At 41.6% G+C, this 12,043-nt stretch overlaps 1 protein-coding gene across 1 annotated transcript in view; it reads right to left on the reverse strand.

The window, feature by feature from the left end:
• Positions 1–12,043, reverse strand: part of LOC121441921 (oligophrenin-1) — a 358,753-nt gene that overhangs the window by 17,635 nt on the left and 329,075 nt on the right. Inside the window, exons 20-21 of the mRNA XM_041643322.1 lie at positions 10,941–11,088; positions 5,733–6,056 (exon numbers count right to left, since the gene is read on the reverse strand). Of these exons, the coding sequence (XP_041499256.1) occupies positions 5,733–6,056; positions 10,941–11,088 (472 nt within the window). The remainder of the gene's footprint in view (positions 1–5,732; positions 6,057–10,940; positions 11,089–12,043) is intronic.

A 12,043-nucleotide genomic window follows, 5' to 3' on the forward strand; every position in this document is an offset into this window, starting at 1 on the left:
ACACTCTGGAGTTAGACTCCAGGAACGGCAGAGAATGAAAACCAAACAGTAGATTACTAAAGCATACGCATAATAAGTTCAAACAAGAAAATGTGGATAATGGCCAGCAACGCCCATTACTGCAGGAGCAAGTCTGTTCCTAATACTTTTAGAGCAGATACAAATGCCACTTACAGCATTAGTCACCTCAGTGAAGAATTGATGGCTGTGTGCCTAAAAAAGGTCTTGCAAATATCCTTCCTCCAAGCCCAGAAGCTTATTACCAGAGAGAGGAAAGAAACTAAGCAGGGCTGTTAAACCCACATGCCCTAGGGCCCGTGTGTGTGGCCCTACCTACTTTAATATCTATACTCAGGCAGAATGAAGGGCTTCTTACCCTGGCTCTTACTGCTCTCATTATCATCCAAGAACATAGCTCACACCGGGCTTTGACTGACAGCCTATGGGCCATCCTCACTGTGAACAATGGGAAGGCAGAATCATGGCTTTTCCTCTCGGTCTTTCCCTTTGCTTAGTGTGATGTCTGAATGAATGCCCAGATAGAAGAGAAAGGCATACACCCTTCTGTCCTCTTCATTCTCCCCCAAATACTAAATCTCTTTGTAGAAATTATACACTTGCATTTTGTAAAGCCAGAACCGGTAAGAGAAAGCAGCATTGAGTGATGCTACCTGTTTTCTCTTATATGTAGAACCTAGATTTCAATAGATGTGGGGGATCTACATGGAGGGCCACAAAAATAGAAACTGGGGAGAGTGGAGGAAGAGATCGTAATGGAGGTGGGAAATAGAGAGAGCAATGTAATATATATAACAGGAAATAAAGTAGAGGGGAAAACTAACTGGGGAAAGAAAGGTAACCAAGTAGAGGAGGCACACTAGCGAAGGAGAGGAATAAATGGCAACACAGCATAACACATATGCATGAAGATGCTATGATGAACCATCCATTACTCTATATGCTAACCTAGAAAATTAATTTAAAAGACAACAAACTCACATGGTCAAAAGAAGACGTGCTAATTTGTATACGCCAAAGTAATGCTTGCTGTAAAAGAAGGAGGTGGCTAAGGCAGAAAAAAAGGACTGTGGGGTGAGAGAGATGATTATGTGTTGAAAAGAGCTTGCTGCCCTTGTGAAGGAACCACATGTGAACTCCAGCATTCACATGGTGGCTCACTCCTATCTGTAACTTCGGTGCCAGGGAACGTGACACCCACTTCTGGCTTTCATGGGCAAAAGGTGCATGATACATACATACATGCAGACAAATATTCACATGCTTAAAATAAGTCTTTAAAACTGAATGTGTTATATAAAAAGCATACCAAATATCTAGTTTCCAGCAACATCTCTGCATTTTATAGCCCAAGGGATGCTGGGCAATTTGCTTCCTACTGAGCCACTCTTTCTTTGAGATGGGTAGGGTAAAACCTACCTCACACACTTACCAATGATAAAAATATGCAATGAATAAGAAAAAGCATACAGGCCCATGTCTGGAATAGAAAAGGGTCCTGAATAAAATTCCATCAAGGAACAATATTGCTGTTTGCAAAGTCACTCGACTGCCATGGAAGGAAGCCTTAACATGGCACCAGGTGCCTGCCATTTCTAATTGCTCTGGGAAAAATGGGTAGAGCAATGAAATCCACTCACATGCTAGGTCAATGGAAGGGGTAACGATGGAGAGAGGTTAGGATGGTGACACATTTGGAATACCAGAAGCAACACAGCACCTTCAACAGCAAAGGTGGAAGCTACTGACAACTCTTTGGTGTAGAGTGGGTGAGCAGAAGAGGCAACTTGCTCCCCAAGCCTGCCATTCAGGTTGCTTGTTAGCACATGGGGTTAATCATCCGCTTCAGCTCAGGGGAAGAACCATGTGTAGCAACTGATTAACTGATAACTCTTCTGGTGTCCAGGAATTTACCAGGAACATCAGCGAAACTAGGGAGGAAAGCGGAGGTGAAGTGATAGGCGGGGAAGGTTTAGAGACGCAACTATACCAGCAATTTGGCTACAGGGCTCTACCATGACCCAACCCATCCGAGTGCTGCCAAGGCTGAAGGCCAGAGGCTTTAACGAAAACTGTACCACATAAGTTTGTTGCTAACTGATTTAAGAGCAAAAAAAAAAAAAAAATCTGGCAATGCTGCAGCTTAGACTGAGAAAGCCTGGATGGCCCTGGACAAGTCAGATCAGTTCTTATATTAACTGATACCATTAGATCAGAGCTGCTGCTGCCAGCAGCCCAGAGGATGGGAGTGTGAGAGAAGCAGCAGAAGGGATGGCATGGGGATTGTATTCTATATCCAAAGATGTCGGAGGCAGAGCCGATGTAGAAGGCTAAAAGTTACTGTGTGTGCTGAGCTGACAGGATCTGGCTTGACAACGGGCAGGGCAAAGTTTACCATAGGGGTAGAAGTGCCGCTCCCCAAGCTTCTACTTGGTTAATGTGATGATCAATATATGACTTCTAAACTGAAGCAGATGTCTCCATAGATGTCTGGCCTTTTCTGGCTGCCTCCCATAAGAGGCAATTTGTAGGGAGGGAAGACAGGACTGAGGGAGAAAATTAATAACATATTTCATTTTCTGATTATGAGCCAGGTATTTTGTTTGTTATTCTTTTTAATCCTAAAAAATTATTTGTAGCTATACTTTTTCCCATTTTAGAGATATAAAACCCAAGGTACAGACACGGAAAGTAACATGGACATGCAAATGCATCTGAGGATCAAACCAGAGAATCAGAAAGTGCCAATTGCTCTGTGGAAATCTTGCTGGCATCCACACAAAATGGCATTTACCGAATTGCTCAAAGACAACGCTGTCAGCATGTACTGAGCCTGCCACAGACGACAGAATTTCTTCCCTCTGCTTTATCTGGACGGGCTTATTTTTCCTCTAGCTTCCCTCTGCCTTCATATATACTCTAAAATACCTCCCTGCCTCTCCTCTCTAAAAAGAAATTTGTGATGCTATTCATCAAGTGTGAAAGGCTTTCGTGGACACTTCCCACACCAACTCCATTGCTGGCCTTCCTCTGCTATCCTGCTCCCCAGTTCCTCACTCGATGCTGCTGTTTTTACCTGTGCTCCAGCACTGTGCTACCAAACAGAAAGACTCCCTTGAAAAGGATGTCAGGCCAGGTGCAGGGCCGCATGCATTCGGGAGGTTCAGGAGGCTGAGGCAGGAGGATCTAATGCCCAAGTCCTTAATGGACTACATGTTGAGAGCCATTATTCATAGAGACAAAAAAGAATCCTAGAATTTATAAGAAATATGAAAGAACACAGTAAAAACAACACGAAGCAGAAGGAACACAGCCGGAGACATCACATTACCTGACCTCAGATTAGACTATGGTAAAGCTACTGGCACTAAACAGACATGTAGACCAAGGGAACATGACAGAAGAACTAGCAATAAACCCACACAACTACGGAAACCTAATTTCTGATTAAAGCGCCAAGAAAGTGTGCTGGAGGAAAAAACTGCCCCTTCAACAAATTGCCAGCAAAACTCAATAACTTCTTGCAAAATAATGAAATTAGATTTCATAGCTCTCAGCTTGCACAAAAATTAATTCAAAATCAATCAGAGACCTAGATCTTAAACTGGAAACAATGAAACAAAGGGTAAACACTTGTGGATATAGTTACAGACAACAAATCTCAGAACAGGAAATAGACCAAGAATTGACAAATGGAACCATATGGATTCAAAGAACCACCACCACCACCACCATCACCACCACCACCTCCACCACCACCATCACCACCATCACCACCATCTCCACCACCACCATCACCACCACCACCTCCACCACCACCACCACCACCACCACCTCCACCACCACCACCTCCACCACCACCTCCACCACCACCTCCACCACCACCACCACCTCCACCACCACCATCACCACAATCACCACCACCACCATCACCACCATCACCACCACCACCTCCACCACCACCACCACCACCTCCACCACCACCTCCACCACCACCACCACCTCCACCACCACCACCATCACCACCCCCACCACCTCCACCACCACCACCACCACCACCACCATCACCACCTCCACCACCACCATCACCTCCACCACCACTACCACCTCCACCACCACCACCACCACCATCACCACCTCCACCACCACCATCACCACCACCACCACCACCACCACCACCACCACACACCACAACCACCACCACCACCACCATTATAAACAATAGCAATAACAAGTGAGTAGAATAAACAGCCAAGAGAACGGGGAAAGTCTTCATCAGCTAGACAACATACAAGGAGTTAATATCTCCAATAAATAGTTTTAAAATTCTAAAAAGTAAACACCAAAGAAATAGTTATCAATTAGAACATGGGCCAACCATCTGAACAGACACTGGTGGCTGGATAAGAATGTCCCCCCATAGGCTCATATATTTGAATGTTTAGTCATCAAAGTGTGGAACTGTTAGAAAGGATTAACAAGATGAGGAGGTGTGACCTTGTTGGAGGAAGTGTGTCACTGGGGGTGGACTTTGAGGTTTAAATATCTCATGCTGGGCCCAGTCTCCCTCTCTGCCTACGGATCAGGATGTAGAACTCTCAGCTACTCCTCCAGCACCCTGCCTGCCTGCCTGCACGGTGCTATGCTCCCTGCCTTGACGATAATGGACTGAACCTCTGAAACTGTAAACGAGCCCCCAATGAAATGTTTTCCTTACAAGAGTTGACTTGGTGATGGTGTCTCTAAACAGTGACTAAAAGAAGATAGTTCTCAAAGGAAGACCAGATACATTTTCAAATATTCAACATCTCTATCCATCAAAGAAATGTAAATTAAAACGACATTGAGATCCCATCTCACCCAGTGAGAATGGCTGACATCAAGAAAACAATATGGGGAAAGAGGAACACTTACATACTCCTGGTGGGAGGGTAAGCTGGTGACGCCACTATGTAAAGTAGCGTGGGGGTATCTATAAAACCAATAGAACTTCTTTTTACCCAGCTATACCACTCCCGGGCATAAACTCAAAGGACTCTATATCCGGCCACACTGTTTGTCGCACGTCCATGTTCACTGTAGCTCTGTTGGTGATAGCTAGGCCCCGATGTCTATCAACAGATAAATGGATAATGAAAAAGTGCTGCCTATACACAAAGGACTTTTAGTCGTCCATAAAAAAAATGAAATTTTCAAAAGGAAAATGGAGAGAAATGCAAACAAATTGTTTTAAGCCGGTTAACCCAGGCTCCAGAAAGACAGCTGCTCTACACTGTCTCTCATAGCCACACCTTAGTTTCTAACTGTGAAGTGCACAACTGGCAGGAGATACGAGTAAAGGGCAGCAAACTAGAAGGCGACTCAGGCGACTGGGAAACAAAAGAGGCTCTAAGAGAGCAGGTCGGGAAGACAATAGAACAAAGTAGAAGGTGCAAATATACAGCAAGGAAGGGGAATCAAGGAGATGGGGAATGGGCGATAAGAATCAACTAAAATGAAATATGCATTAAAATCTCATACTGAAACCTACTAATTACTTGGCAAGCTAATTTTAAAAATTACAATCAAAAAAGCAAGACATGGGAGGACACGTGACAAGAGGGAGAGAAGGAGGGCAGGAGCAAGGGAGGAAGATACCTCCAACCCTAGAAAGTTCCCATGGTGAAAAGCAGCTTGGCTCAGTTCTGCTTCCCATAGCATTGCTAAACATTTACCTTCCTTGTGGTGAGCCACTGGCCTGGGAGCTGGTCTCTTTATATGGAAAGAGGAGGTCTTTGTGGTCCCAGAACCTGGCACAGGTCCATTGGTGGCCTTTGGAGTAGCCTTGGTCCCTCCATCCTGCAACCTAAATACCAACTTCCCCACATCCATCTCTGGGCAGGGCTCCGATTGGTAGTCAGAAACAGATCTATTTGGGGACTTTCTTCCAGGGTCAGTTTCCCCACTTTTCTGAATGGGTAGTTTGAGGTGCTGCGGTAGCCTGGGGGGATCCAGGTTGCTAGTGATTGTACCATTAGGAGTTTGATGCTGGGTTTCATCTGAAAAAAATAAATTGGTACAAAGAAGAAAGATTAATCATGACCTTCATGTATACATATTTAAATCTGAAAATCTGCACACATTTTCAAAATTGTTATTCTAGTACAGACTGACTACATCCCACAAGAACAGTCTCCACCCTGCCCGACTTGCATGGAGTCACAGGTCTCATTCAAATGAGGTTCAATTTAAGATGTTCGGATGACTTTCACCGACACAACTGAATCAACTCGAGTCTCCAATCTGCTTTATTCAAAAGGATGCAATTCAAAAGGGACAGAGTGCCCAATCAATTGCATAATTTACTCTTTCTAAATAAATGCATCAACTAATTCCCAAGTAGCACTTTTAAAAGCAATTTTTTAAGGTTTCTCCAATTTCAAGCTAACAAGCCTAACAGAATTTAATTTCTTTCTCTATCCATGTAAAGATCTCCTCAAATAGCCAATTTACATTCTTCCTCTAGCCTTTGTGCTCTGTAATTTCCTGTGCCCATTAGAATAAGATTTTAAGTGATTCTGAATATAGTTAAAGCTTTAAAGAACACAATAACAGACAGAAAGACTTTCTCTAGAAAAATAAGCCCACACACATATATTTAAAATTTTTCAAAACTACTTTAAGTTATTCGCTGTCTCTGAAAAAAAAATCAACGAATGCCCCAGATTCATAATATCCACTATGGACGTTGTCACCTTCATTAATAATAGAAAACTTAGGGCTGGGGTTAACAACTCAGTGATAGAGCACTGGTATGGGACGTACAAGGTTGTTGGTTTCATTCCCGGCACCCCAAAAATAAATAAATAAATGAAACAGACATGTATATAAAGCTCATGTTAGAGCCCAGTAGTTAGGCATACTGTCTCTGTTCAGCAAAGGGAGACATTTGAGAGCTGTATTCAGCAAAGGTGACACAGGGCCCTTATTTGAAACCTGTTTCTTGTAATGAGATAGTGAGAAATTTTAAACATTGACTAGACAATTAATCTTAAGGATCTGGTTTCATTTATATATAATTATTATACTGATCATTTAGAGTTAATCATTGAACTCTGGCCGAGAAATTGGTGGGAGTCATAGACAAATCAAAATTGTTCAGACAAACAAAAGCTTGGAGGAGTAAAAAAATCATGCTTTGTAAGAAAATATTACATTATACAGAGTGAGCAGGTTATGTCTAAGTATATAATATATAATATATATATGTATTGACATATATGCATGTAACAACAATCAATAAAAAAGGAGGCCATGGGAGTATTTGAAAGAAGAAAAGGAAGGGAAAGGGGAATAGTGCAAATACATTATAATTTCAAAAATGAAAGAATTTTAAAACAAAAATATATTTCAAAAGCAAATAAGTTCAGTTTGTCTTGAGCATTTATGATAAAAGATGTGAGTAGCTAGATATGGGTCTATGCTAGCTAGGTGCTATTTCAGTAAGGCCTGAATAGGAATATGAACATTACCTCTGGTAGGTGGAAAGGAAGCATTGTCAAATAGATGTTTCCAGAACATCTAGTATGAAAAGCAGATCAGAGTGGACAAACTAGAGATTTCAAAACATATGGGAATGCTGATGACAATGACCAAAACTGCAACAGTACCCGTAAAGAAACACGGTCTCTTTGTTAAAGAGGTGGACTGGAAGGTGCAGTTAGTTGCACACTCCTGTAATCCTAGCACTTGGGAAGTTGGGGCAGAAGGATTGAAAGTTCAATATTAGCATAGGCCACATAGCAAGGCCCAATGTCAAACAAATAATACAGACTTAGAATGGCCAAAGATTTGATATAGGATATGAAAGGGTCTATGATAGTGGGGGAAGGATTTACTAAAATATTATATACAGGCAGAATATAAATTTGAAGATCAAATAATGAGATGCCATTTGTCAAGAAAAGTGGCGAACAGTATCGGCTGCTCCTTAGAATGGTGGTGGGACACATTGTAAGAAGTACAGTGTTACATCTACTAGGCATGTGGGATTTGGGATAAGATAGAAGGGGGAAATTGCTGCTCTTTAATTTGGTCATGGTATCAACTGGACAAATTACTCTCCTTCTCTGAGCCACAAATGACTTTCTGAAGCTCAGGTACCTACTTCATACTGGAATATCGAGGATTAAATGAGATTATAGGTTCACGCCCACTTAAAATGCACAGAATGAAAAGATAAGACTACTGTAATTAGCACTGACCAGAATACAGGAATATTTGAAGCACCATCCTGTATTGGTGAGAAAGTAAAATGGCACATGTGCTTTGGAAATTAGCTTGGTCGCTCTGCAAAAGTCTAACTTTAGAGTAAATGTATACTCGGCAATACACTCAAGACAACTGAAGTCAGACATTCCCCCAACAACCTGAATACTCATAGCAGTACTATTCATAAAACACAAATACAATTTCAGTGCCCATTCACTGAGGAATGGATAAACATAACATGGTATAGTCACACCCTGGAATATCATATAGCAGCAGAAAATATACATACACACCCCAGAATAAGTTGCTAGCCATAAAAGATTATATAGAATATGAGTCCATTTATATAAAAATTTCAGAATAAACAAGTCTTCAAGGTTAGCGAGTCATTGCCAGAGGCTGGGGAGGGGAAAGAATTGGAAGATTTCCTTTTTAGGATAATGCAAATATTTTCAGATAAGGTAGTTGTGCAAAATACATTTTACTGGGATTTATAATTTAATGGGGTTTATTTTATGACCTGGGCATTATTTATCAGTCCAAAAATTAGTGGGTAAACTGTAATCTCACTGAAGATCTGGTACAAAGCCCTCATCATAGAGCAGGGCAAATTGAACCCCAGTTCAATTTACTCAACAGGCTAGTGACCAAAATGAAATTAGACCTGAGGTCTACTGACACCCAGTTAATTCATCTAATACACTCAGTAATTGGGCACTTATTATGTAGCAAGTTCTGTGTTGGTGTAGGGCATAAAGTTCTAAAAAGTTCTGTTAGTATAAGTTTTTTGGAGGGAACATTATAAATAAATTAATTTCATAAAAATCTAATTATGGGGCAACAAAACAAGCATCCGGTACTCCCATTTTCCACTTTCTATTCCTCCTCTATGGAAGTGATCCCTTGAGCTAGATAATCCCTTTCTATTCATATTCATAATATAACTATTCATTCACATTATAAATATGTACTGAACACACACAATGTATATATAGCAGGGATTGGTCCCAGACCCGGTGATAAAAATGGATCTAACGTTCTTAGGGGGAAAGTAGCTACTAAATATGTCATCAAGTAGTAGCAGGTGACATGAATAAAACAAAGCAGTGTAAGGGGACAGGAAGGGAGAAATGTTTAACTTGGGTGCTCAGAAAAGGTCTCTACAAGGAGATGGCAATGTAAACTTGAGACCCATAAGGAATATCAAGGGTCATGAAACTAGAGAACAGAGAGCAAAAGGGACAGAAAGTACATAAAGAAAGTTCAGATAGATAAGCACGGGGCACTGAAAACAGCATAAAAACAATTTTATTCAAAACATGAAGAGAGGTCACTAGAAGTTTGGAGCAGAGGGACGAGGTCATGGGCTTCACATTTTTGAAAGGATGGAGAATTTGCTGGCTGCTTTGGAAAATGGATTAGAGGCATTCAAGCAGGCCAGCACAGACAGCTGGGAAGAGATGGTACAACCTCAGAGTGTGTGGTCCAAAGGGAAACCAAAGATTTCATATGTGATGTACATCCACAGCCCAAATGAATTGCTGATGGACCTAATGTGAGAGCGATTTGGACAAAGAGCTACCAGGAAAGACCAACACTCTTGACCTCAGTGTTCTGGAGCTGGAAGTTGAGAGGGGAGGCATCACGAAAGGAGTAGGTTCAGAAGCAATAGAAAATCAAGAGTTGCTTTGGGCTAAGGAAGCGATGTGGAGCTTAGTGATAGAATGATCACCTGTCATTGTACAAAGGACTAGGTTCCAGCCACCACCATTAAAATAAAATACAAATCATGGTCCATTCCTCTTGAATTTCTAATGTCAGATGTGAATGGAAAGGGTAGAACGAATCCTGTATCTAAATGAACTGGGGAGTCCTCTGCAACATTTAGACGCTTTTTACATGCAAGAAACTTAGGCGGTGTACAAGAAAAGCATGGGAAAGGAGGTTAAGACCTTTGGAGTCTTCAAATATCAAAATTAGAAAAAGAAAAGCAGTAGAGGGGGATGAGGTGGATGAAAAGAGAGGGATCAAGTTTAGTGTCCTGAAAGCCAAGTCTAGTGCCCCACAAAGAGAGAGGGGTTACCTGTCACATGTAGCTCACCAATTCACAAGAACAGTGCAGTGCTTGGTTTGGTCATGAGGAGATAAAAGTAGTTAGAGGAGTGGCAGGGGCTAAGGCCTATTTAGGACAAGTACAGTCTCCTCAGGAAGAATCATCCCATTGGATGATGCTCATTTTTTCACATAGCCATATCTTCCTCTGTCCTATAAGCTCCATGAGGGCAGGGGCATGTGGCTTAATTTCATTTGGCCTCTTTCAAATTACTTGGAACATGGCCATCATTCAACCCATGGTAGCTGCATTTAAATTACATTCTCAAAACATTAGCAAGAACCTTGTACACATATTTCAATGAACTAGAGTAACATACCGATGAATAACTTGGATTTGCTGCTAGCCTTGCAAGGGATCATGCAGGATTCACCCCTTCCCCATCCACTTCCAGTAATCTAATTTCCTCTTAGAATACAAACTATAAGCCTTGCTTCTTCTGACTGCTTGTAAGCCAAAGACCTATGAAGGGTCTATCATTGCATGGAGGAAATAGTCACACTCCCATTTCTGTCCTCCAGTATTTTCTTTGTATGTAGCTGTCATACTAACCACTGACCTTCACTTTCCTCGAGGGAAGAAGTGTAGAACACTGTCTTCTCTCTCAGCAAACGCTTCGAGATTGTGATTGGTTTGTGCCTTCTTGCTGTCACTCGAGGCGGAGGCACTGGAGGTATTTGGCTATCCTCAGGTGGACCCAAATATATCTGTAGAGAAGGAAGGAAGATACCCAAGAGATAATTAGCAAACTACTCCTTGATGCAGTCCAGCACTGTATCTGGTTGACCATGTGGATGCTAAAGCGGCTAATGGGACTGGAGGGATTTTCTTGCTCCCTCTAACGACCAGCAAGTGTTCAGATGTCTCCTACCATAATGAATGCATAGAACTGACCCCCTCTGTGTGGAGAAAGAATGTCGATATAAATAGTGAAGCAACCCTGGACTTTATACTTACTACCAGTGAGACTTTAGGTAAGACATCTACCTTTGAGTCTCAGCATCCTCTCTCAATTGGAATAAGAGGATAGCAGCAACTACCCAACAGGCCTGTCGAGCTACTTTGTATGGGTGGAGATGAGGGTAAAGGGTTACTAAACACATTCCTGCGTACATATACGTGTATGCACTCAATATTTCAAAAAGGATACTTAAGTATCTAGATATGCAGGTTGTCTCAATACTGAGGAAGAAAAAGAAGAAAAATGGTTTTCTCTCATATTATTTTGATCACCTACAGAAATTTTCATAATATGGCATGTTAATTATTTAAAAATAGAAGGAAAATAAAATTGAGAAGAATATCAAAAGTGCCTTGGATTGTGTGTGTGTGTGTGTGTGTGTGTGTGTGTGTGTGTGTATGATTCTTGAGGAGTACAAGAATAGCTGTGATTAGAATTGCTAACATGTGAAATGCCTGTGTAAAAGTGGCAAAATTAACAGGAACATTGTACATACAATCACAAGCCAACATGGATTTCATGGGTGACAGTAAGAGATGATGAAACAGTGGTAAGCAGATGAGTATTGAGCTGCATGATTCTAGGACACAGTGGGTTCTCCTTCTATCAGAGAACTGAAATAGCTAGCTAGCATTTTGGGAACTCCTACTCCATTACTGTAATAGTCACAAATACCCCTTCCTATGCTTTATACATGCCAG

The sequence above is a fragment of the Microtus oregoni genome, unplaced genomic scaffold, assembly GCF_018167655.1.
Source record: "Microtus oregoni isolate MIOR12 unplaced genomic scaffold, Mior012 000084F_ref0000050, whole genome shotgun sequence".
Lineage (NCBI taxonomy): Eukaryota > Metazoa > Chordata > Mammalia > Rodentia > Cricetidae > Microtus > Microtus oregoni.